The sequence below is a fragment of the Neomonachus schauinslandi genome, chromosome 16 (genome assembly GCF_002201575.2).
Source record: "Neomonachus schauinslandi chromosome 16, ASM220157v2, whole genome shotgun sequence".
Lineage (NCBI taxonomy): Eukaryota > Metazoa > Chordata > Mammalia > Carnivora > Phocidae > Neomonachus > Neomonachus schauinslandi.
The window spans coordinates 8,259,266-8,286,151 of record NC_058418.1 but is presented as its reverse complement, the minus strand read 5'-3'; the positions used below and the strand labels follow the sequence as shown (position 1 = coordinate 8,286,151).

Here is a 26,886-nt window from a genome sequence, read left to right as displayed (position 1 = left end):
GTGAGAAGTTGCAGGTTCAAATGTGCCTCCTCCAGCTCTGAAACCCCAAACTTCTCCCCTCCCTTCTCCAAGCCTCGAGAATTAGTTTCCTCCCAAGGGCCTGAGTGGAGAAATCAGGGAAGGTGTGGCCCCCTTATGCACGCACCTACCTGTTCCTCCGCCCCACCCCCGGGGGCTGAACAGAGCTCCCTGAGGGTTGGGGAGAAGGGCTGAGAGCGGAGACATCCTGGGATGGATCAGCCTCCTTCAAAGGTCCCCCAGGGAGGGCTAGGTTCTGAGGCCCTGGGGCACAGGTCCCTGGTGGTGGTGGTGGTGGGGGGGGATCCTCTAGAGGAAGGGGGTCGTAAGGGATAGGGAAAGGCTGGGTGTCTAGAGAGACCGATGGTAGATTCTCTAGAAGGTCACTGGGTAGGGGGCGGTTCTCTAGGGAGGGGCCTCGAGGTGCAAATGTCCCCAGGGGTGTGGGCAGTGACTAACAGGGATGGGCTGCAGTTGCGGGTACCTCGGGGAGACTCCCGAGGGGAAGGGAGGAGGATGTCAGTGGGGACAGAGGGCGGGGCTACCAGTTCCCGGGAGGAAGGGAGGCTGAGTCCCAGGAGAGGAGGCTGAATCTCTGGAGGACAAAGGAGACGCGGGTCCAGAGCAGGGGCCGCCGAGTCTCTGGGGCGGGGGCGGGGCGTGGGGTGGGGTGGGAGGGGGCTAGAAGCCCCGGATGTGGCAGTAAGCCTCGAGGCTGGCGAAGAGGATGTAGAGGAACCAGAGGCCCAGGAAGAGCGCGGTGGTGGCGAGCTTGGGGCCGCGCGGGCCGCCCAGCTCGCCCCCGATGTGCGGCCGGCGCCGGTAGAGCAGCACGGCGATGCCCACGAAGGCGAAGACGGTGAAGAGCGTGACGGAGAAGGCCAGCGTGCCGGTGCGCACCTCGAACGGGCGGCCCTGCACCGCCCAGTACACGGCGGCCACCGACCAGGCCACGCCCAGGCCCAGGAACACGTTCACGGCGTTGGAGCCCGTCACGTTGCCGATGGACGCGTCCGCGCACTGATCCTGCAGCGCCGCCACCTTGCTGGCGAACGTGTCTGCGTGGGCAGAGACACGGCGGTCAGAGGGTCCCCGCCGCCTGCTCTCCGTAAGGCCCGACGCCACCCCCATGCCCCCGACGAGCCAGACCGCGCCGTGTGCCCTCCCCGCCTCCCGCTGCTGCCGCTCTGCACCTGCGGCCTTGACCCCACCCGAGAGGCCAAGCGGCTCACCGTCCCTACGCCTGCTCTCTACAGAACCGGCTGCCTGCTTTCTGTGGAACTCGCTGCCTGCTTTCTAGGTCTGCATTCAGTGGTATCCACTACCTACTTTGCGTGGCATCCGCTGCCGGCTTCCTGTGGACTCGATGCCTGATTTGGGGGGGAGAGGGGGGCCCAGTCTCTGCATTCTATGGGGCCTGCCGCCTACTTTCTCTGGGACTCACTGCTTTCCATAGGAATCACTCTCCGCATCGCATGAACCCACCGCCTACTTTTGTATTGGCCCAATCCTCCCATTGCCACCTGGCTGGACAAAATATGTGTTAGGTCCCATGCGCACGTGATCCTGTTCCTGTCAATTCTCCCCCGTGGTTTCTGTCAAGCATACAGCCTGGTTTCTATGGCCTCTGCCCACTTTTGAACATCTTGCTAATAACTCAGATCGCTGGTACGGAGCGCGGGCATCAGGGAACCATTCACAGTAGTCTACGGGACCGCCGCCTGCTTTCTAGGTCTACAGCGCCACCACCCGACTGGTGAACACATCCATGTGGGGGAAAAAAAGGTGTCAGGCTCGCCACATCTGGTCTTCCCACTACTGTAAGAATTTCTGTCTGGGCCCCCTGGTCTCTAAGGGACCCTCTCTCAGGTTTATTTGGGAAGAGGGGGATCATGGATATTGCGTTTCCATGGGACATACACTACAGGCTTCGAGGCCCCACTATCTTATTTCTGTGGCACCCCCGCCTCCAACATCTAGTTTCGACTCTGCCTGCTCATCTTAGTTAAAGCTTTGAGACTCACTGGCCTCGTTCCTGTCATGGCCACCAACATGGTTCGATGGAATCTTCCACGTGGTTTCTCGAGGGGAAGGTAATTAATCTTGTTTCTCTGGCACCCACTGATTGGTACCTATGAAGTCCCCACCTTATTTCTATGGGACCCCTCTCCTTTCTCTTCAGTGCCCCGCCTTCTTTCTATGGAATCCATCGTCTGGTTTCTACATCTCCCACCACCTTAGTTCTATGGGACATTACGCCCGGTTGCTTTTGGGGAGGATTCAGTCTGTATATTGAATCTACAGACCCCCGCCGCCTAGTTTCTGTTATGTTCCATCATCATATCTCTAGGGGACCCACCATATGGGTTCTGTATGACTCCACCACCTGATATCTGCAGAACCTTTCTTTTAGGCTCTACTGTTGGACTTCTCTGAGACTCTACCCGGACAAGCAGTCTCCCAGGGGGTTACCAGGGATGGAGGTGCCCAGGGCCACGAAGACTACAGCGTTGACAGAGTCTTTGAGCCCAACGGTGCAGCCAAAGTGGGAGGCCAGGTCCCCAATGAGCGCGGTGAGCAGGCCGATGACCAGGATGCAGACGCCGAAGCAGGCCCAGCCGTGGCAGTACTCAGTGGGGGGCACACAGGCGAATAGCACCTTCCAGAACACCGTCAGGAAGTGCATGACGTAGTCAAAGCAGGAAGGCAGCCGTTCCTCCCGGGACCCGTCCTCCTCCTCCTCCTCGTCCCCTGTGGGCACACGACCCAGCTGGGGCACACACCCATGCCTCCTTCTTCCTCACCTACAGATCCCTCCCATTTTGTGCAATTTCCAGGCAGTGAGTTCCCTAAAGCGAATTGCTTTCCCAGAATCCCTTGCAGCTAGGAGAATGTACAGGCCCAGATAAAAATACTCGCTTTCCCAGAATTCCTTGAAGATAGAGGCTATGTGCCCAGCTAAAAATATCTGGCTTGCTAGGATCCCTTGCTGCTAGGGGTGGCCATCTCCCTAGCTAAAAACATAGTCTTCTTCTCAGAAGCCCTTACAGCTACCATCTACATACAGCCATTTCTGTAGCTAGAAATATTGACTTGCTCTGATTCACTGCAGCTAACCGTAGCCACATAGTCAGCTAATGGTGCTTACTGTCCCAGAATCCTTTGCAGCTAGAGTGCCAGCCAGATACCTAGCTAACATTATTCACGTTCCCAGAATCCCTTCGGGCTAGCAACAGCCATGTCCTCAGATAAAATATTCACTTTCCTGGAATTCCTTGCAGCTAGTGGCAGTCCTGTCCTCAGCTAAATACTTGCTTTCCCACACTCCCTTGCAGCAGTGGCCATGTGACCCAGTCTGGCAATGAGACCTAAACAGAGGGTTTCCGGAAGGCTCCGGCTTTCCTGACACAAGCACGGTGTTACCGATCTGTTTTTCTGAACCTTGTCAGGGATGCCTCACTCACCATTCGAGTTGTCTGTGCCACGTATTGTGATGGAATTTGACCTGCTTTCGACTTGTAACAGGAAAGCACAGATGAAATGTTTTGTCTACCTTGCCCTAAACTGAGAAGCATAAAGTGATGAATGAGAAGTAGTGAACGACTCCAGTGACCAAGCACTACATCTGGAAGGATGCCGATAAGAAACAGTGTAACCCTCCTTGCTTCCCTGCTTCCTCTTTCTGCCTGCCTGGAACGCAAACTTGACACCTGGAGGTGCGGCAGCCATCTTGCAACCATGAGGGCAAACAGCTGAAAGTGGGAAAGAGAAATGAAGAAGGAGCCCGGGCATTTAAGGATGTTACTGAGCTGCCAACTCTTTATCGCCTCCTATGGATTTCTTGGTTCTGTGAGAAAAAGAAACTCTAGTGTGCTTAAGCCACTGTGGTTGAGTTTTCTGGTGTTTGCTGCTGAATGCATTCCTAATTGGCCACAGTGAGACATGGCCAAAGTCAGAGTGGGGAGAACACACTCTTGGGAGGGAAGGGGCTGCTTTCATTGCATCTCTTGGGGGCTTTCCCTGCTCTGCTTCAAATCCTGCCTTGGTTTCCTACTGCCCTTAGACCCAGGCCCACACTCCTGTGCTTGGCATTTGAGAACCCACAGGCTCTGGCCTTTGCTTACTTCTCTGGCCTTTCCCATCAGGGGAGGCTCTTCTTCAGCCTTTCCCATGGAGGGAGCCTCATGATTATGTCTGTGGCTCTGGGGCTACCTCTCTGGTGTCAAACCTTGGATCTGCTGTGTGATCTTGAATCAGTGTCCTAACCTCTCTGAGCTTCCAGATGCCTATCTGAGAAATGGGAGGAGGAACTGGACCAGCCTCAAGAGAAGGCCGTGATGACTACATGAGTGAGGCCACAGAAAGTACTCTCCGTGCAGCCTGGCCCACCTCCAGTGTGACGGTTATTGTTTGAAGTCCCCTTCTAGTGCCTGGGGAGATTCACTGATGCTCCAAACCAAGGCCACCCTGCAAAGAGCTTACAGTTGAGGCAGGGAGGTAAAGGATATAATACAAGAGCACCTCTACATGCCAGACGGGACATGATTCACCCTCCAAGGGGCTGAGAACTGCCCTTTTCCGGCAGCGCCTCAAGCAGCTTTGGGCTCACAGCAAGGATGGAAAGGCATTTGTTGAACAAAGTGCAAAATGATCAAGCACTGAACAAGATACTTGGGAAACATCTGCTAAGTGAGGTCATACAGGAGATGGACTTCCAAGCTCCCTGGCACTCTACTGTCCCCATCATCACTGTCACCATCAGGATGATTACTTACCACTGGTATGGTTCCCCCACCCCCCCTCACTCCTTCCTCCGATCTAATCAGTTGCTCTCTACAGACCCACCGGCTGACTCATGTTGGCCCTCTGTAACCACCGTCTCACACCCTCTCCTCTTCCCTAAGCCCAGAGGGAGGGCCGTGGCTCCCCAGCATTCTTGGACAGAAGCTCCAATTCCTCATCACATCGTCACGCTCCACCCCAGCCTCTCCTTCTTCCTCCCACGGGCTCCCTCTGGCACCTGGAGCTTCCCCCATTGAGAATGCTCCATGGGCCCCCATGCACCAAATGACACCCAAGCTCCCTATTGGAGCCTATGAGGACCTGCATGGTCTGGACTCTGCCCACCTCCAGCTTCATCCCATGCTGCTTCTTCATGCCCGAAACTAGTCACCACCACACCCCCCCAAATGTGCCATGACCCAGCAGACTTCCAGACTCTGGACTTGGTTTTCCCTCTGCCTGGAACACCTCCCTGTCTTCTTCCTCCTCCTGGCTAACTCCTATTCCAATTTGAAGACTCGGCTCAGAAGCCTCCTCCTCCAGGGAGTCCTCCATGACCTTTGAGCTGGGTCACCCTATCTGGGCTCCTGCAGCAACATCGGGTCCCCTGTCCCAGTGCTGCCTGCTTTGGGTTGTCACTGTCTTGTGACAGGTCTGTCTCCCCAGCTGGACTGTGAGCTCTGTGAGAACAAGGACCAATCGGTCATGGTTCTCTCTTTGTCCCCTGCACTGTCCTACACAGGGCTGAGTCAAGAGAATCCCTCAGAAATAGATATTGAAAGGATGTGGCTTCAGAGGGAGACACCACTTCGTTTCTATTAGACCTCTGAGCTGGTGTCCGCAGCTCTGCTACCCGGTATTTTTCCATCTCCAAAGCCTGGTTTCTTTCCATCCCACTGAGCAACCACAATTCCTGGTGTATTTTCAGTTCCTACCAGGTAGGCCTCCTAGAAGGAAACCTGATGTATAAAGGACAGAAGCCTTGAGCTCCACCTCAGCTCTTTCTGAATTCCCTGTGGGACTTCAAGCCAGTCCCTCCTCTGCCTCTGGGCCTCAGTTTCCCCAATCCGTATCACAAAGTGCCGATCAATGTTGATCTCCAGGATTGAGCCTGTGAATCCAAGTGTCATGATGTCTCTGGCCACAGGGGGGCAGTGTGGGCCTGCCTGAGACCTAAGGAGGGTGAACCGCACAGGTGGGAGAGAGCTGGGTGCCCTGGTGACTGTCTCCATGGCAACAGAGGAGCCCAGGCTGTCTGGGGAGGCCAAGACTTTTAACCTGGTCCCACCCTGTGGCTGTCTGATGAGAAAGCCCCGCCCGACCGCTCCCCCACCGGCCCTCTGGGCCGTCTCTCTCTGTCTCCCTGTCTCTCACTCTGGCCTTCTGCCATTTAGGGACTTCACCCTCTACATTTCTCATGCTCTCTCCACATCTCTGTCTTTCTCCGTGATTCTCTGTGCATCTCTCTTTGTGTGTCTGTCTCTCCTGTTTGTATCCGTTCCTTATCTTTTCCTCTGTCTTTCCCGTTTCTTTGTGTCTTTCTTGTTCTCTTTCTCTTCTCTATCGTGCTGTCCTTCTCTTCTCGTCCCTCTTTCTCTCTCTTCCTCACCATTCCCCTGTCTCTCCATCCCTCTCTCTCTCTCTCTCTCCTTTCTCCTCCCTCCCCACTTACCTGCGCTCACCGTAATGGCCTCTAAAAACTGTTCTCTCCAGGAATGGGTCCCAATCACCAAAGCCAAGTTGGTTTTCTTGATGAGTTTATCCACCGTGTTCTGAGGATAAAAGGGTGCGGGAGAGATCATTGCCCGTGACCACCTCAGGGCACCCCGAGGCTCCCTGCAGAACACTGGGGTTGGGGCTCACAGCTCATGCTCAGGGGTCCCCAACCCCCCACAGCCAGGTTCACAGCAAGAAGGGAAAAGGGAGTGCTGCTGTCCATGGTGCTAGCAGAGGGATGGGAGGATGGTCTCGCACATTTGACCACCCCTCCCTTGTGACCCTCATAGCTGATTCCTCCTGGACCCTCCCCAAGGAAATGACTCCAGGAAGCTGGGGTCTCAGAAAGTCACCTTAAAATCATATGACTCCTCAATGATGACCTCCAGCCTGCAGTTTTCCCCAAGAACTGGCTTGCCCATCTCCGCTATCCTCCGAGCCTCCTCCTCCTCGGCTGTCAGCTTCCTGTCCCCATCCCCTGCAGCATGAAGGATGAGAGTTAGACTCCAGGGAGGCCCACCTCACTGGGCCCATGATGCCCTTGCTACCTGTTCCCACTGAGAAGGAAAACTGTCTGCTGTCCTCTGGGAAGCCTCCTTGGTGGCATGCTCCCAGCCTGCCCCAGTGTCCTATCTGACCACCATCTTCCCCACCCAAAGACCCAGCTGGTCCATGAGGTTCAGCTGGTGGGCTCTGGGCTTCATATGGAAGGAGCTGTGTGACCTGGGGCAATGCCTTGGACTCTCTCTGCCTCAGTGTTCATATCTGTAAAACAGGCACAACGACAGTAGCTACCTCATGGGTGGTTGTGAGGGTTAAAGAAGTTAATTCATGTGCAGTGCTTAGCACAGTGCCTGGTGCACAATAAATAATCCAAAATGGTATTTCCTTTGTTAAAAGGACCACCATCATCATTATCATCACCACCCTTGTGGGAGGAGGCCTTGTCTCTACATCCAAGCTCTGAAAAACATCCTGGAGTGTGTCTGAGGTGGTAAGGAAAGAGGGGATTCCCAATTTCAGTACAGACCCACCCCTAGCTCACTTATCTCCCCGAAGCATGTTGGTCCTTGGGTCCAAGCCCAGCATCAACTTAACCCTAACTCTCAGTGGAAAGCCACCCCCACCAGGAACACTCAGAAAACTCTGCCAGTAATGATTTTTATTGTGTTAAGCTGTTGGGATTAGGGGGCCTATTTGTTACAGAAGCTCCTATTACTTACCCTAATACGATCTTCCGTCTGACCCTAATCCTAACCCCAAACCCCAATTCTGATCTCAGCTCCAAAACTACTCTGTCCCTTATCTTCGAGCCACTGCCCCCACCCCCACCCCCAATCTCTGACCCTGGCCCCAATTTGAATGGTAAGTCCCCCAAACTCACCTTAAACCCCCACCTAGGTTTTGACCTAAATCTGACCCCAATTCTAATCTGACCCCACCACAAACCCAGATGGGATCCTGACTTACCATTCCCTCAATCTTAACTACAAACAAAACATGATCTTGGGGCACCTGGGTGGCTCAACTGGTTGAGTATCTGACTTTTGATTTCAGCTTAGGTCATGATCTCAGGGTCGTGAGATTGAAATCCCATACTGAGCTCTGCGCTGGGCGTGGAGCCTGCCTAAGATTCTCTCCCTCTTTCTCTGCCCCTCCCCACCAATCATGTGCTCTCTCTCCCTCCTCTCACTCAAAAACAAAACAAAAACATGATCTTGGCCTCCAAACCCCCAACTGTAACTCCAAACTCAATGGGCTCTACCAACTCTGACGTCAGTTCCAATCCTCACCCGGCCCCGAATCTGCCTTTATCTCACTTCTAACTTGCCTCAAACGTGATCTGGAAGGGTAGCTTGAGGCCACGACCCTCCCCTGAGACCTCCCTCCCATGTCGCTGTCCAGTCAAGCCCAGTGGTAACTCCACTCACCTTGATTGAGCAGCAGAGCTGGGGAGAGAGAGAATAGAGAGAAGGTGAGATTGCTTCCCTGGGAAGCTCAGATCCATGAGCCCGAAGAAGCACCCACTAATGGAGCCTCCAAGGGTCCTCCCACCCTGAACCCCTTACCTCTCCCACAGCCCACCCATCACCCCTCACCTGAAATCCCTCGCTTAAGCCACTGCGGCTGGCCCAGCTCGATGAAGAAATTATCTTTTTTCTCATATTCCTCGTCATCAACTATCTTTACCTGAAGAGTTTTCCTGAGGGGGGGGGGGGGAGGAAGAGCACCCAGCATAAGCCCCCTCCCTAAATTGCCAGACAACTCACCCATTAGCCCATTTTTTTTAGCACCCCTCCATCCCAGGCTCCCTAATCTCAGTTAATCCTCACAACTGCCCCCACAGGAAGGCTCTCTATCATCCCTGCTTGACAGAAACATGCCCAGAAACAGCTAAGGAAGCTGAGGTTTATTAAATAGCAACCTGAAGTGTCCTGACAAAACCAGAGTTAGGGTAGGTCCTTCCTCTGCTCAAAATGTTCATATGGCTCCTGTCTCAGCCAAAATAAAAACCAAAGTCCTTACAATGGCCAACAAGGCCCCATGCCATGTGGCCCTTTTTCCCTTTCTGGCCCCCTGCCCCACGCCCCCTTACTCACACACTCCAGCTACACTGGCCTCCTCACTGTTCCTTGAACATGCTAGGCCTGCTTGTGCCTCAGGGCCTTTGCACTGGCTGTTCTGTCCACCTAGAACACTCTTCCCCAGGCTCATTCCCTCAGTTTCTCTGGATCTCTGTTCAAATTAATTTCTCATTGAAGCTCACTCCCACCACTTTCTTAATTTTGAAATCCACCCCTGCCTGGACCCCAGCATGCCTGGCCCCCTTACTCTGCTCTATATCTTCTTTGTTCCATATCACCTTCTAACATACCACTTAATGTGTTTATTTGGTTTATGGTTTGCCATTTGCCTCTTCACATTAAGACATAAGTTCCACCAGGGCTGTGACCTTTGTTCATTTACATTCTTTGCTGTATCCCCAACGCCTAGAACAGTGCCTGGCACATAGTATGCCTTCTAGAAACATTTGTTAACTCTAAGCCTTCAGCTCAGGAGACGCTCTGCTTCCTGCTCTCTGTCCTGACCACGTTCTGAGGGTTAACTGAGTGCTAATTGATTTTGTCAGCATCCCCACTGCTATGGTAACAGGGAGGGGGGTGACTAGGGAGGAAAAGCCAAACATTATTTTTGCCCTCCAGGCACACAACCCACCCCCCTCACTCACAAAGACCCACAACCCCAGAAAGACCACAGCCCTGCCACTAGCAGCTCTCTCAGTGGTAGGAACCTCACGGTCTGGCCCCAGAACCCAAAAACACAAACACCCAGCCCACACAGTCACCCAGCAGAGGAAGCTCAGCCAATCACACCGCCCACACCCACACACCATCGCACCCCACAGCCATTCCCTATGCAGTGGCAAAATCACACAGACCAGATGCCTGTTAGCACAACACCCCCACCACAGCCTCGCGACTTCGCCAACCTGCAGAGCCCCATTGTGGTACCATGTAGACTCTCTTTCCTTATATCTCCCTCATTAAGCTTCTTGCTGTCTGTTTATTTTTATTCCCTTCAGTCTCTCTCTTTCTCTCTCCATCTCTGACCCTCTCTGTCTCAGGCTCTTCCCCAGCTCTCTGCCTTGCTTCATCTGTGTTCTTCTCTCCCCATCTCAGTCTCTCGGTGTCCATAGGATGGAATAACCGAAGTCAACGCAACTCAGTCAAGAGGCTCTCAATCATACAGTCTCTCAATGGACCCATCTCAACACACAAACGCAAAGGACACAGCGACACCCATACAAAGACAGATGCACACAAGACAGTCATGTGGGGACATATGCCCACCTCCACCCTCACCCCGTCCCGGTCTCAGGATATTTTAAATTTTCTGTGGGTGAAAAGAAATCGCCGCCCCCAACCTCAGTTGTGGGCTGGGAGCTGTCCACGGTGCTGGAACACCGTGGCAAGAAGCAGGGTCTCCGGAGACATTCTTCTCACACACCCTGACACGCAGACAGCTGCCGACCTGGTGACACGCTGACAAGGTGATACGCACACACCTCCGACACTCACTCTCTCCCAGACACGCAGTGATCCGCCGGCATGCGGTGACTGACACACAGTGACACGCGTGCGAACTGGCACCCTGACAGGCGTGCCCTCAGGGGACCCAGGGAGGAGAAACCCAACTGGCAGGGGACAGCAAGAGGAACTCGAGTTAGACAAAGGCAGGACTTCCTGAGATCAAAGGAAGCAGCCTTTCTCCCCAGTCTGACTCCCTCATGCCTGCCCTCCCTGTTTTCTGGAAACCCCACTCTCCCGCCCTCCGCAGCCTCTGATCTCGAACCAGTCTCCTTTGCATCCTGTCTCTTGTGCCTCTCTCTGACCCAAACTCTTTTCTCTCTGTCTCATCAAGAGGACCTCTCCTTCCCTGAGTCCCACTGAGTTTCTCTCAGTAAGAAGGTCTCTCTCTTTCTTCCCTGAATCTCGCTTCCCTTCAGGCTTCCTGGATCGTAGCTTCTCAATCTCTCTGGCTCCCTCTCTCCACATATTTCTCAGTTTCCTTCTCCCTTTGTATCAAAGTTTCTGTCTTTCTCTAACTCTGTGCCCCTGTCTCTCCGTCTCTCTCTCTCTCTCATTCTCTCCCCACCACCCCATCTCTGGGCATCTCTCCTCCACCTCTGTGTTGATCCTGCCTGGGGCCGCCCCTCCAGCCGGGCTGCTTCCAAGCACCTCTAATTAGCGCCTGCCCGGGAGAGGAAGGATGTGTTTCCCTAAACTTAGCTAATTAGCCTCCTGTTCTCTGTCATCTGAAGCCACAGCTGGAAGCTTGGGCGGGGGCGAGGGTGGGGGCGGGGGCAGAGGGCGTCCCAGCCTGGGGAAGCCCTGTGGGGGAGGAGAGGGCCTGTGGGGTCGCAGCAGCAGGAGGGAAGCGGGTTGGACTACAGGAAGGACCAGAATTAGCAGAAAGACAACTTTCCCCCATTCCCCCTGCCTCTTGAATGTGAGAAGGGGGTCTGGGATGGTGCCCACAGCCCTCAGCCCAAGTTCTCAGCTCAAGCCAGACAGAGAGAGCGATGGAAAGGTACGGAGAGTCCATAACTGAAATATAACCCGAGTCAGAGAGCTAGACAATGAGGGCGGAGATTTAGAGATTAACAGAGACCCAAAGAGAGACTGCCAGGAACGAGAGACGCGGAGACGCGAAGGGAGGGATGGAGAGGCGGGGAGAGCAGTGAGAAGCTGAGCGGAGGCCAAGGCACAGAGGCAGGGAGGAGGAGGGGGAAGGGAGCGCGGTGGGGGCTCTGCTTGGTGGGAGGAGCGTGGGCGGCAGGAGGAGGGAGACAGACGGGCGTGCGGGGGCGGAAGGGCGCAGGCAAAGGGGGGAGGCGCCGTCTGCATCCCAGGCAGGTGGCGGGGGATGTGAGGCTGCAGGCACACAGTGGGGAGACTCGGGCATCTGTGTAAGGGGGTGGCCGGGTGTCTGGGCGTGAGACCAGCCCTGACGCCGTGTTTTAGCGAGCGTGTCTGTGGCTTGGTGATTCTGTATGTGCCAGTGTGTGTGTTGGTTGTGTCGGTGTATCCAGCCCACTTCCCCAGACCCCACGCCACCTTCCGCAAATCCAGTGTCTTCCAGTTTCTACAGTGTCTCTCCAAGCCCTGCCCTTACCTTGCCAGGCCCCCATATTCCGACTCGGTCTTTTCCCAAAGCCTAGCCCACATTCCCCTTAAGTGTCCTGCCATTTCTCCAGGTTCTTCCTCCTACCCACAAGCTCCACCCTTTCCGTAGTCCCGCCCCAAGCTCCGCCCTATCCCCTTAGGCCCCGCCTTCTTCCGCCGTCCTCGTCCAGTTCCTTGGGTCCCTACCCAGACCCCATCCATCGCCTTAGGCCTTGCTGCTTCTCCATTTCCACAGGCACCGTCCCACCTCGATCGGACCCTCCCCTCTTGTCCACGAGGCCTCTCTCCTCAGGCCACATTCCATCTCCTACTAGCTACCAGTTAAATCCTCTACACTCCTCTTCCCAGGCCTCTATCCTACCTCTTCTCCTCTCTCTCCTCACCTGGCCCTTCTTTCTCGGGTCCACCCTGTTCTCCTCAAACCAGCCTCTTTCTCCCACGCCCTTCCCACGTCCAGTCCCTTCCTCTTGGCCCCGCCCCGTCACTCCTGTCTCCTCCCTCCTCGTCCCTGGCCCGCCCCCTCTCTGGGCCGTGCCCCGCCTCCCCGGCCCTCCCCAATCAGGTCCCGCCCACTACCCGACACGCCCCCCACTGCCCAGGGCCGGCCCTGGCCCCGCGACCCCGCCCCCTCTCGCGGCCCGCCCACCGGTCGGCCGCGCCCACGTCTCCGGCCCCGCCCCATATGCCCGCCGAGGCCCATTCCCCCTCCCCGCTCCGGCGTGCTCACATGGTCTCGTCGTCGCCGAACTCCAGCTCGCCGCACGCGTCCTCGTAGTGCACGCCGCCGCCACGCGCCGTGCCGTCCACCGTGCGGTACGGGAGGCGCACGGTGCCCCGCGCGCCCGAGCTGCGCACGACGCGCACGTCCACTGTGCCCATGCACTCGCTCACGTGCAGCAGGCGGTCCTGGAAGGAGAATATGCCCGCGTGGTCGTCGTCCAGGATGGTGACGGTGGCCAGCAGTGGCGCCACCAGCCGTCCCTTGGGCCGCCCGCCGCCGTCGGGCTCGAACATGCCCTGCGCGTCGCCGACGCGCAGGTTCAGCAGCCGCACGAAGAAGTGTTCATCCTCCTCAAAGATGTCGTCGTCTATGATGCCGATGCGCAGCTCCTTCTGTGTCTCGCCCGGCTTGAACACCAGCGTGCCCTCGCTGTGGCGGGAGGGTTGGGGGTGGGGTGGGGAAGAAAGCGGTGAAGGTGGGTCAGCGGCTCTGGGAAGGAGGGGAGTCAGGGCAGGCTTCCTGGAGGAGGGAAAGGCGCCACCGAAAACTCCCAAGTATGAGGGTGGGCAGGCATTAAACAAATAATACTGAGGATGGATTAGGGTGGGCTTCCTAGGGGGGAGGGTAGGGGATGCAAAAGGGGAACAAGACCGAGGTAGTCCCTCCTTCGTGGAGCCCATGAGGATTAGGAGCGCCAGCATTAAATAGATAATGATGAAGATGAGATCGGCGCCGGCTTCCTGGGGGAGTTTCTAGTGGACAGGAGTGCTCCAGGCAGAGGGAACAGCGCATGCAAAATCCCAGGGTGGAGACAGCCTGCAGTGTTCCACAGCCACACTTCTCAAACCTTAATGTGCACACGAATCACCTGGGAGATCTTGCTAAAATGCAGATTCTGGTTCAGTGGCTCCGGGTTTCAAGACTGCATGTCTAAGTTGCTCCCACAGGATGTGGATTCTCCCATAGGGTACAGGGACCACACGTGGGAGTAGCAGGGATGTGGGGCCCAAAGCTGACCTTTTCACACTTCTGATGAAAACCCTTGAGTCTTCCTGGGTACCCACAAGAGAACATCCACACTCCTTAACTTGGTGTCATTCATTCATTCATTCAACAAATCCTCCCTGAGCACCTTCTCTGTGCCCTGTTCTGGGTGGTGCTGGGAAAAGAGCAGTGAAGAGGCCTTGTCTTCACAGGGCTCACCGCACTCACAGCCCCGTGGGAGAGCCATATCGTGGTGACAATTACACATTTAATAATTACTGTTCATTCATTCAACAAATATTTACTGAGCACCTGCTGTGTGCCAGGCACTGTTCTTAGTGTTGGGGAAATGGCAGCAAAACCAGATCAGAGGGGCACTTGGGTGGCTCAGTCGTTAAGCGTCTGCCTTTGGCTCAGGTCATTATTTCAGGGTCCTGGGATTGAGTCCCGCATCGGGCTCCCTGCTTATCTGCTTCTCCCTCTTCCTCTGCTCCTCCCCCTCTGCTCATGCTCTGTCTCTCAAATAAATAAATAAAATCTTAAAAAAAAAAAACCAACCAACAGATCAGAGAAAAATCCCTACCCTGGTAGAGCTCCTGTTCTAGTGCAAGAGATGGATAAACAACAAACATATAATAAAATGTCAGGTGGTGATGGTGCTATGGAGAAAAATAGAGAAGGGGTGCCTGGGTGGCTCAGTCGTTAAGCATCTGCCTTCGGCTTGGGTTGTGATCCAGGGTTCTGGGATCGAGCCCCGTGTTCTGGGATCAAGCCCCGCGTCGGGCTCCCTGCTCGGCGGGAAGTCTGCTTCTCCCTCTCCCACTCTCCCTGCTTGTGTTCCCTCTCTGGCTGTCTCTCTCTCTGTCAAATAAATAGAATCTTTAAAGAAAAAATAGAGGAAAACAGAGGAAGGCGGTTAGGGAGTGAGAAGGTGTTGTGTTAGGACGTCAGGGAAATTTTTCCTGAGGTGATATTTGAGCAGAGACTTGAGGGAGGTGAGGGAGGGAATCATGTAGAGAATATCTGAGGAAAAGTATCCCTGGCAAAGGGAACAGCCAGTGCAAATGTCCTGAGGCAGGACCAGCTTGGAGTATTTGAGGAGGCTAGTGTGGCTCCAGTGGAGGGAGCAAGGGGGGGGGGGGGGGCAATGAGGGAGATGACATCACAGAGGGAACAGGGCAGAAGTCAGGGACCCCAGAAGGGACATTGGTGCTTACTCCAAGTGGGGTGGGAAGCATGGGAGGCCTCTGAGGAGGGGAAGGATATAAGCTGGCTTAGGTCTAAATGAGCATCAGTTGTGTAAGTCTCTGAACATATGTGAGATGCTCTATATGATGGGGCAGGGGAAGAAATGAGATGATGACATCAGAGTAATCAGAGAGAAACTTTGAGGGGACAGGGAATTAGTGGGTTCCTGGCAGGGCTGTAGGCATCAGAATGACTCTGGGATGTAAATGCACCTTGAAAATCTATAATTGCCCCTCCCAACCCATCCCAGCATGCACCACTGGCACCATTTCTGAAAGGTGCTATATGATCCATGAGTGTTCTCTATCATCACTGTGATCACTTTCATAAGAAAGAGGTCCTGGGCTCCACTTCTCTGAAAGAAGTCCAGCTCTGGGGGATGGGGGGAGGCAGAGGGACCCCGAGGTTCTGGCAAAGAGGTAGAACCAGATGACAAGCCTGGAGTAGACAGGTAAGGGGCTCCCTGTGGCTGCAGCCTTCTGCTCAGGAGACGCTGTCCATGGTGGCTGAGGCACCCAGCCCAGGGAGCCCACCTGCTCCGAGCCGGGTCGGGCCGATGTGCTGGCTTTCTGATCTCGGGTGGTAGGATTTGCAGCCCTCTGAACCTCAGGTTCCTCATCTGTAAAGTGGAGCTAATAACAATGTCTACCTCGTTATAAGGATCGAGTTATAAGGCAAGGGAAGCACTCAACAAAATTTAGCTAGTGATATTTGTATATTAAGATTAGAATCTGAGGGATGCCTGTGTGGCTCAGTGGGTTAAGCGTCTGACTCTTGGTTTCAGCTCAGGTCACGATCTCAGGGCCGTGAGATCGAGCCCCACGTCGGGGTCCTCGCTCAGCGCAGAGTCTGCTTGTCCCCCTCCCTCTGCTCCTCCCACCGCTCTCTCTCTTTCTCAAATAAATGAATAAAATCTTTTAAAAAAGGGCGCCTGGGTGGCTCAGTCGGTTGAGCGACTGCCTTCGGCTCAGGTCATGATCCTGGAGTCCCGGGATCGAGTCCCGCATCGGGCTCCCTGCTCGGCGGGGAGCCTGCTTCTCCCTCGGACCCTCCTCCCTCTCATGCTCTCTGTCTCTCATTCTCTCTCTCTCAAATAAATAAATAAAATCTTTAATAAAAAAAAAAAAAAAAAAAGATTAGAATCTTAGAATCCTAAAGTCATGGGATGTTAGAAATGTAAGCTTAAGTGGGGATTTTAGCACCATCTTTACCAAATGGTTAAAGTGGGCATCACTAGTAGTAGAAAAGGCAGGTGTCATGGGCCTCCTGGTATAATATGCACCGAGGAGGACTGCATCACTTGCACGAGTTCTGGCCAAAAGTGCATCACCTGAATCTAATCATGAGGACACACATCTGATAAACCCAAATTGAGGACTGTTCTACTAACTGCCCTATCTTCAAAAGTATCAGGGTCACAAAAGCCATAGAGAAGTGGAGGGATTGATCCAGACCAAAGAACTCTAAAGAGACATCACAACCATATGCAGCATTTGGGTCTGGACTGGATTGGAAAAGGGGGGGGGGGTGAAAACACAGTCACAAGGATGTTACAGGGATGACCGGGGGAAAATGCAAACATGGACGGCAGACTGGGTTATAATATTGATTCAGTATTACATTTCCTGAGTGTGGCAGTTGGATTGTGACCGTAGGGAGGGGGGTGTCATAAATCTTAGCAGATGCACACTCTGTCCACAACCCGCTCCCATCTTGCGCCACAATGATTAATACTAGTATATATTAGGGAGAGTGAGTGAATGCAAACAGGACAGAAAATGAACAATCGGTAACTCTGGGCAAAGGTTACATGAGGGTTCACCAAACCATTTCTGCCGCCCTTCTGTGGGCGTGAATTTTTTCAAAATAAAACGTTGGGAAGAAAAAGAACGTGGGGATTTTAGAAACCAGGTATGATAGAAATATAGAAGACGGACTTGTGTTTCAGCACTGGATGCACAAACTCTGAGAAGATGAAAATCTTAGAACCAGCAAATCGGAGACTGGTTGGGGTGCGGATTAGAATACCCAAATGTAGGAATCCTGGAATCTTAAAACTTTAGACCCTTAGCATGTAGGATTCCAGAGGTTAAAACTCAGAATCTTGGAACAGCTGTGCTCTTTCAGTGCTTTGGAGGTCATATTTAATTTGGGGAAACTGAGGCCCATGGATCACCCTAATCCATATGATACCTGTGGGCAAATCAGAAAATGGCTTCCCTTCTTCAAGACACTATTTCCATGAATCAGGACACTGTCATAATAGACATACAAATCTACAATGTCTACTATGTGAATAGAGCTTTCTTAGATGTGGTGCTCTCATGCAGTGCACAACCTCAATAACTGTACGTGACATCCCTGATTGCCCACACTGAAGCAGGAACTTGCTTAAGAACTTGCAGGGTCCGGGGCTAAACTTGGACTGGAACCCAGGTGTCCTCCCTCCCAGTCCTGGACCTAAGCCGCATTGATAAGTGATGCCAGGCCTGTGACTGTCACCTGGGATAGGAGAGCAGGGACAGGAGGAAGGTGTCAACTTTCCCTAGCTCTTTGGTTCCATCACTGAGCAGCATATACTCCTGCACTTCAGACATCTCAGTACTGAGGTCATTTGCAGGTGAGAAAGGCGCCTCTGATCCCAGCAGGTGACACCCGTCCTCACTTCCTTTTGCAAAACCTTTGGTGGGGGAAGTTGCAGACTAGGGGTGTGGGTAGGAGAGGAAGGGTGAAGAGGTTGAGTGACAACAGGCCCCAGTATGGTGAATGCCTTTTCTTCAGTCGAAGGAGGCTGGGAGATGTGGGATGGTAGGGAGAGGAGGGAGGGGGTTGGTCATGGATGACCAAAGAGATCCCACACTACAGGATGACAGAACAAAGATCCTGAGCCCCACTCAGGAGAAGCAGAGTGCAGGGAGGGCGTGGGTGGGAGGGTAGGAGAAATGAATGGAGATGGGCAGATCAAAGGATCTTGGACGGACCCGAGATGGAGGGAATGACCTACAAATGCCCAAAGCAGTAGAAAGATAGGAAGATGTGATCGACAGAGGCAGGGGAGGCTGGGCTATTGATGGTCTTTGCTGGGGCACAGTGGTGGAGCTAAAGATCTGTGAAACCCAGAAACTCAGACCCAGAAAGAGAAGAGTTAAAGGGACAAGGGACTGGCTGCTGCAGGAGCAGAACCAAAGATCTGCGACCAAGTCCGCCTCAGCTTTACTCCGGAAGGAGGATGAAAGGGAGGCATGGCAGACTGCTTGGCAGGTGGAACCCGAGAGAAGCTCAGTCACCAACACTCTCTCCCATCCTCTGCTTTAATTTCTTCACAGCTGACATTTTTCTGTCTTCAGTGTCTACTCCCCAGTGGCCCATCTTTCCCATGAGAATGTCAGCTGCGTTTGGGCAGAGACTTGATGTATTTCGTTCACTGCCTGTCTTCATGGCCCAGATTTGTTTCTGGCACATAGCAAACCAGTGAGAAATGTTGGTATTATTATAGGGAACTATGACAGACTGCACATAGGTCAACAAACTACACTGTAAAGCTATCATTCTTGAAAGAGTGTGGTATGGACAGAAGAACTACAAACAGATAAAGAATTTTGTGGGTCACACGAGGATAAAGTTATCTTGTTTACTGTTCTGTGTTCCTTTTTTTTAGGGGAGCAGAAGGAGAGGGAGAGGGAGAATCTTAAGCAGGCTCCACATCCAGTGCCCAGCCGGATGGGGCTCGATCTCACGACCCTGAAATCATGACCTGAGCCAAAATCAAGAGTCCCAGGCTTAACCCACTGAGCCACCCAGGCGCCCCTACTGTTCTGTGTTCTAAAGATAGTACCCAACACATAGTAGGTGCTCAGTAGGAATCGCTGAAGGAGGGAAGATCACAGGTCTGCTCAAAAAGGGGGAAGGAGAGAGACAGGGGGCAGGGAGACACAGGAGGGTGCAAAGGTGGGGGGGGCTTCTTTATGGTGCCACCGAAGACCTGGGGATAATTTGGGTACTGCTTCTCCCCTCTTATCCCATTTAATTTTCTCACATAGCACTTACCATCACCTGATATTTTTATCTATTTAATAGTTCATAACCTTATTGCAACTTGAGGGTAGGGACCTTAGCTGTCTTGTTCACCATGATATACTCCCAGGTATACAGTAGGTGCTCAACAAACACTTTTACTTTAGTAATGGTGTGTGTGGGGGGGAGGGTACTTGTCCTAGCAGGTAAAGCTACATACACATAATGCAGCTGTAATAATTAACACAGGGTGGTGTCAAGCACTAAAACCCACAGGTAGATCATACACATGGGAGACGGGACAGCCGTGCTACCTGGCAAATGCTAGAAGAGTGTGCGGTACAAAGAAGGCTCTGGACGGTGAATGAATGAGTGAACAATGAATGAATGCCGCAGGTCCGCGCACGGCAAGGTAAGGATGGATGGCCGCTGGAGGCAGCCCCCTGAGCGTGGAGGCTGCGGAGGCTGCGGAGGCTGCGGGACCGCGGCGCCTCCGCCCGGCGAACGGCCAACCCACCTGTACTCATAGTCGGAGCCGGCCTTGGCGGAGCCGTCCTCGGTGCGGTAGTCCACGTAGAAGGTGCTGTTGCCCTCCCCGCCCTGGCAGGTGACCGACAGCAGCACCGAGCCACAGTTCTCCAGGCAGTGGTAGAGGCTGGGCTCGAAGAAGATGCGGCTGGCGCCGTCGTCCTCGTCCTCGCCGGGGCCCTCGGCGGGGGAGGCCCTGCGCGACGCGTCCACCGCGTGTCGCCGCAGCACGTTGCCCGCGCCCGTCATCAGCCGCGTGGCCTGGATGCGGTAGAAGGCGCGGCTCTTCTGCTGGTGCAGCAGCGCGTAGTAGTTGGCGATGCCCACCAGCTGCTCCAGGTCCTTGTCCGGGTGCTTCTGCTTGAGGTCCTTGAGGATCTGGATGACCTCGCGGCGGCTGGCGTCCAGCTCGCGGGCCTCGGCGGGGCTCGGGCCCAGGCCGCCCACCTCGCCCGGCACCTCGGAGCCCACGAACGTGCCGTCCAGCTCGATGCTCTTGGGGGGGTCGCCCTCGGCGCCGATGATGATGCCGCTGCGCGGGTCGGTGCGGTAGCGCTTGTACACGTACTTGTAGAAGAGCAGCCGCTTGTCGGCCATCCAGGCGAACACCACGCACACCGGGAAGAAGACGAGGGTCAGCAGCGCCTCCCACACCTGCGGGCGGCCGCGCGGGTCAGGACCGCCGCGCCGCCAGGGGGCGCGCTCGCCGCCCCGCCGTCCGACCGCCCCCGCGTCTCTCCCGCCCGGCGCTGGGGTCCCGCGGTGGCCGGGCGCCTCCTCCGCCCCCCGTCCCTCATCTCCCCGCATCTCGGTCCCTGCCCCCCTCGTCCCCTCTCTACTTCCCTCTGGTGTCGGCTTGTCTCTGCCTCTCCCCATCTCTCTGTCTAGGTCGTTGTCTCTCTCCCTGCCTCCGTCCCATTTGGTGTCGGTCGGTTTTTGAATCTTTCTTCCTGTCTTGCTACCTCTGTCTCCTTGTTCTCCTTGTATATCTTTTGTAGATACCCATCTCTCTCCCTTGTGAGATTCTTCGCACTTTCTCTCCCTCCTCCTCTTTCCCGGTCTCCTGATGCATGCATGCATCCATCCATCCACCTTTCATCACGCTGAGAACCATGCCCACCTAACCCAGTGCCAGGAACCCAAACACCCTCAGCCGCCACTAGGGGACAGACAGGTCCCCACCCCGTGGTCTCAGCCCCCCTCAAGGGGCAGAGCCTGTGTCCCTTCCTGCCTCTCTCTCCCTCCATCTTTTTCTCCCTGCTCCTTTTCCCCTCCACCCCTCCTCACCTGGGACGCGGCGACTTGTCCAAACCCCACCCATCACCCAGGGCCCGCTCTCTGCTCAACCTCTCCCTAAAGCTCCCTGATTCCCCACCCCCACTCCCTCCGCCCTCCCCTCCCCCACCTCCCTCCCCCTGACCAGTGACTACAGCCTTTGCCAGACTCTCCTTCCTTAGAATCTGTTTGGCCCTTAGGGAAGAGACTTTGACTCTAAAAGAGGCACAACTTTGGCTCCTGTCACAGCCTCTCACAGCAAGTTCCCATGTTTACATGCTACCTCCCCAGAGAGACAAGGCAAGGCTGAGTTCAGATCCTGGTTCTAGAAGAGGGAGGTCTGGCTCAGCCTCTTGCCTGTAAAATGGGGGTGTCCCCAAGATTGAATGAGCTTATGTACCCCTAACACTTAGCACTGTCAGTTCCTGACACATGGAAAAATACTCAAAATGTGAAATTAACATTAGCACTCATTGAGGCCCAGGACTCGGTCTGCAAGCAGTTACCTTTCTTATTAAAGATAAGGAAGAAACGATTAAAGATTATTTACCATCAGATGGCCCCCAGAGGTGTCTTTAAAATGGGCCCGGAAGGGACAATATCTTTTCAGATCCAATCCCCACAACCCCTTGTCGCTGTGTTTACTGACGGCTCAGAGAGAAGGGCAGGACTTGGAAACAGAGCCTCACAAAGCCACCAGGCAGGTCTGTCAAAAGAAGCCGAATTTTCTACACGAGCTGTAAAATGAACTCTGGCCTTGTGTTCATTGCGCTGGCCACTGTGTATATTGCAGGGGATTCTCCTGTAATCAGAAGACAGCCTCGAACCCCTAAGATTTGGTTTTCTCCCGCAGGTAAATAAAAGGCGATTCTAGGAGACTCACATCTTCCTTCCAGGGCACCCACTGCGAATGGGCATATGGATGGACTTGCCCACCCTGGGAGGGAAGTAAGACAGCTTCAGTGGACAGGAACACCCCCAAGGGGGGGGTGTCTCCAAATTAGGGTCCTTTATGGGCTGCCACCATGATTGGGGTGGGAGATCTGGTCCAGCGACTCATGGTGCAGTCCCACACAATACAGAATTGTCCCATGTCCTGCCTGAGCTCAGAACCTCCCTCTGGACACTTGCGGTGGCGAAACACCTGCTTTTCTAATAATTGCAGTCTGGAACTCAGCTCTGTTACATGTATATGAAGTATTTTCCTGATGCTTTAATATATGCTGAATATGCTTATTTTTAATCTTGTAGCTACCCACTCCTCTGCTCAACTCCTTGCACGGAATGTTTCCTGATCTTTTTCTTTCTCTTAAACCCAAACTTGTTCAGTAAAAGATGGTGCTGGTATCTGGTTCCCACACCATGACTTTTAATGTAGCCATGCTGAAGCATTTACATGTGGAAACGCACATTGTTCTATCAGAGATTACTTTCTTTTATATCACAGTTCAGCCACTATACGGACTTTCGGAAAGCCAACAGCACAGGCCAGTTCATTAATGGGAGGAATCGCTCACATTTACTCTGTTCCAGGCTTGCTGTTCTGAGCCCTTCCATGTGTAATTTATTTGATCCTCACACCGCCCTCTGGAGTCAGTGCTATGACGATGCCCAGGTGACAGGTGAGGAAACTGAGGCACCGACAAGGTGAGGAACTTGTCCAAGGAAGAGCTAGGAAGCAGCAGAAGTGGGGTCTGAACCCAGCGTGCCTGGGTCCAGGATCCACGCACCAGACTACTGGGGTAGAAGGCCTCTCTCCTATCATCTAAGAATTTCACATCAGAGTAAAGGGATGTAACAAAGCATTTGCTAGAAAAAGGGAGCATGGGTATGAAGGGTCAAGAACCAAGGGCCCGGTCTAACCCCTTCCATGGTTCAGATATGAAAACTGAGGCCCAGAGAGGGTCCGGGCTTTGTCTGAGGTCACACAGCACCTCCGGGAGAAAATCCAGAGCCAGACCCATCTCACTGCTCCAGTTCGCTGTGTTGAGGAGGAAGTGGCACCATCTTGGTCTCATGCCAGTTCCCTCCCTTACTTCATGAAAGTGTCTCATAATTCTGGCTTCCACATTACTCCCGAATGGATCCCCCATGGTGACTTCTCCACCCAGAACTATGACATTTTCTACCCTGTTTTCTGAGTCTGAGCCTGGCTCCTCAGGGGGAATCTCTCTCCTCCACCCCCATCCTTACCCACCTGTCACTCATGGTGTCTAAAATTCTCTTCATAGTTTTGCTATAAATCCTCATCAAAGAGCACTTTGAAAACCTAAGTCAGTCTACCATCCTTTTTAATAGCGCGTGAGAACCGTGTGACGGTTTCTTCTGTATTTTTCACCATGGCAGCCAGGAGACTCGGCATTATAGTCGTTAGTCAGTTGCGGTAAAGATCTCTCTCCCTCTCTCATCCCTGTCTCCTGGTGCTACCATCTCTCCCTTAGCTCACCTGCGGTTTCTGGTCCCTCCCGTCTGCTTTTATATCACCTGCAAAGAATTTTTATACTTCTAACTTCAGCTCCTTCCTGGAAAGAGACTAAAATTGGCAGAACCTGACAGATACGCACAGAGAGATTATACACATGTGTGAAGGAATTCTGGGTAGCCTCAAATAAATTATGCATGTGTGTGAACGAATTAGGCCAGGCCCATAAATAAATTATGCAAATGTAGATGGCAGTCATGGGGTTGTGGGAAATGAATTAGGCATATGTTTTAAAGGAAGACAAAGCAGAATGTGGTTAAGACACTGGACAAATGAGAGGCAAATGATTATGGGAATGTGGGTGTAAATTTTGTCTCACTGTTGGAATAAATTATGCAAAGTGGCCTTTGCAGTGGACTTGGGCTTATACCTACGTTGGATTGGATTGCATATAAATTACAGTACAGTGATAAATTATCCTACCATCAGAAATCAATTATGAATAATGAATTATGCAAATCACAATTGCATATCTGGCAAATACAGAGTTTACCAGATGTGGGCCTACGTCTATGCAGGCCCATGGATACATTATGCAAATTGTGCCAAGTTACCCAAGTTGATTAGCACTGTCAGAAAACACAAGGTTGGATTATGCAACTGTGGCATGAATTATGCAAATGAAGGCGGTCTTATTATAAAGGTGGGAATAAATTATGCAAGACAGGGAGTGGAAGAAAACATGTGAACATACCTGGCAAATACCTGGCTAGACCATGAACTGCATGTGGTATGCATTACACAGATCACAAGGACTCTGTTAATACATACGGCACCATTGTGAGAGCTAAAAGGGGCCCCTTCTGGATGGATATATTGCAAAATGTCACCCCCCTCTGGGCGGATGAGCCCTTTCCAGGACCTGCAGAGCCATCCAGACATGGCTTGGGCACACTCAAATGGACTCCAGACCCAAACTGCCTTCTCCAGCCCAATGCCCTTGTGCAGTGTGTGACCTGCACAACCATACCTGGCAGCCCTCCCAGATGTAAGCATGCATTTCTGCAAATACATGAATCGAGTCTCCAAGCCCAGGGAGTCACCCCTCTGGATTTTGCAGACATACATGCACCAAGGAGGTGTCCACGGGTCCTTGCTCACCTGGACCACACCCGGGGAAAAGACGGCAAGGATGAGATAAAGCCAGACGTAGGCGAAGATACTCCAAGACGCAGTGACAAAGAAGACTCTCAAGTGCTTGATCTTGCGGCTCTCACCGGCTGGGATGACGTAGATGCACACAGCAATGACCACAAACATGTTGAAGGCAGCACTGCCCACGATGGTGCCCGGGCCCAGCTCGCCCGCCTGGAAGTTGTGACCGCAGACCTCGATGACAGACAGCAGGATCTCAGGGGCTGAGGAGCCCAGGGCCATGAGTGTGAGGTTGGACACCGTCTCGTTCCAGATGCGGACAGTGCCCACGCTGGTCTCACCGTTGGCCTTGGTGATGGTGATCTCCTTCTCCTTTGACGTGATGACCTCGATGGACGCCATGAAGCGGTCGGCAATGATGGACACGCCCAGGAACATGTAAACCATGGCCACGAAGTAGACCACAGCTCGCGCCGCCTTGTCACCCAGCGACGGGTCATCGGGCTCCCAAACGGGCAGCAGGACCCCCGGCTGGCAGCGGTTTGAGCCCTGGCAGCCCCCTGAGCTGGTATCACTGTCATTGGCGGGGGGAGGCGGCAGGGAGGGGGTTGGGGTAGCTGCCCCTGAGCATGGGGGCGTCCCCAGGAGGAGTGCAAACCCCACTAAGGCCAGGGGAGCCATGGAGGGTGTCAGGTCCTGTGGGGGAGGAGGAAGAAGTGTGGGTGAGGGGCACGGACCCCTCCCATTCGCACAGGAGCCAAGGCTTCTTGGGGGTAGAGCATGGGGGACAAGCAGAGGGCTGATAGGAGGAGGATGGGGGCAGAGGGAGATGCAGAGACACAGAGAGGGCCAGACAGAGACTAAGAGAGAAAGATAAAGACAGAGGAGAGTACATGTTGCTCTCACCACCTTGGGGAACTAGAGATGAACATCCCGTGTCCTAGGACTCAGCCGTCCCCCTCCCAGGTACACGTGCACCCGGGAGCCATTGGTTGTGTGTCTGCCAAAAGACACATCCAAGAATGTCTAACAGCTCCCGTCTTGAAACAACCCAGATGCCTCTCAGCAGTAAATGGAGAAGCCCAGCACGGAGCACTCACACTGAGGAATGTTATAGGGCCCTGGAAAGGGAACGGGCTGCTGACCCACCCAGCCACACAGACGAATCCCACAGACGAGGGAGGAATGAAGCCAGGCCCCAAAGAACACAGACTGAATAATTTAGCGGGTGAGGCGAGGGGCTGGAAGCCATCAATTCATTAGGTAAGTCTAATGGTTTCCAAATTGACCCTCAGAGGGCTCCTGCTTGGGGTCTGGGATGTCTGTCTGCCTGTCTGTCTGAGCGGGGCTGGGGAGGGGCTGCTGTAGGGTCTCCCACTCACATCTTTCCCTGCAATGGCGGCAGGTGTCTCTCTCCAGTACCCACTATGTCTCTGTGAGGTGCCCGGGTCTTCAGCAGCTATGACGAGGCCCCGTGTTGGGCTTTTGGTCTCATTTGTGGGTTCTGGGGTCTCTACGGTTTCAATACTTCGCCAGTCTCTGATTCTGGGTTTGAGAGGCTATCTCTGTGTCTTGCCTCAGTTCCCTTTAAAAATGCAAACCAGGGGCACCTGGGTGGCTCAGTTGGTGGGGTGTCTGCCTTCAGCTCAGGTCACGATCTCGGGGTCCTGGGATTGAGCCCCGTGTCAGGCTCTGTGGTCAGCGAGGAGTCTGCTTCTCCCTCTCCCACTGCCCTTCCCCCCAGCTCATGCTCTCCCTCTCTCAAATAAATAAATGAAATCTTAAAAAAAAAAACCCAAAACCCAAGTCAGTTCACATCCTTCCTCTGCTCAGAACCCTCCATGGCTCCCAACTCCGTCTCAGCCAGAGTACCACAGCCCTCGCCCTGGCTCATAAGGTCTCACATGATCTGCCCCCCTCGTTCCCTCTCTGGCTTCATCTCCTCCCCCTTGCTTGCTTGGCCCCAGCCACCTCGAGGGTCCTCACATACTAGACAAGTTCTTGCCTCAGGGCCTTTGTCCCTGTTGTTCCCCCTTCCTGGGACACTCATCCCCACTGATTCACCCTCTCTTCTCCAGTTCTCCACTCAGACATCACCTTCCTGAGCTCTCCATTCAAAACGACGCCACCCCACTATGGGGAGTCCCTAACCCGTTCCTTGATGGAGAGGGCCAAGGCTCAGAGGTCAAAAACTCGTTCAAAGCCTCCAGCACCAACTCTGGCTCCATTTCTCTCTCCAAGAGTGGCCCAAACTCCCAGTTCCCCTGCCCGACTCTTGCATTGCCTTGGTAACCCAGTAGCCTATTAAAAAAAGGGGGGGACTGACAGAAGGAGGG

The 26,886-nt window shown here is 53.8% G+C and overlaps 1 protein-coding gene across 2 annotated transcripts; it reads right to left on the bottom strand.

Moving 5' to 3' along the window:
- Positions 1 to 699: 699 nt before the first annotated feature.
- Positions 700 to 25,231, bottom strand: SLC8A2 (solute carrier family 8 member A2). Of its 2 annotated transcripts, XM_021681200.2 has the most exons (9): positions 24,557 to 25,231; positions 19,688 to 20,352; positions 12,931 to 13,353; positions 8,616 to 8,719; positions 8,448 to 8,465; positions 6,870 to 6,994; positions 6,473 to 6,572; positions 2,491 to 2,769; positions 700 to 1,076 (listed from the first exon to the last, which is right to left on the bottom strand). In XM_021681200.2, the coding sequence occupies exons 1-9, from the start codon at positions 25,229 to 25,231 to the stop codon at positions 700 to 702; spliced, it is 2,766 nt and encodes a 921-aa protein (XP_021536875.1). The 2 variants fall into 2 exon arrangements, with proteins under 2 accessions (XP_021536875.1, XP_021536876.1); XM_021681201.2 differs by lacking the exon at positions 8,448 to 8,465.
- Between the last annotated feature and the right edge of the window lie 1,655 nt (positions 25,232 to 26,886).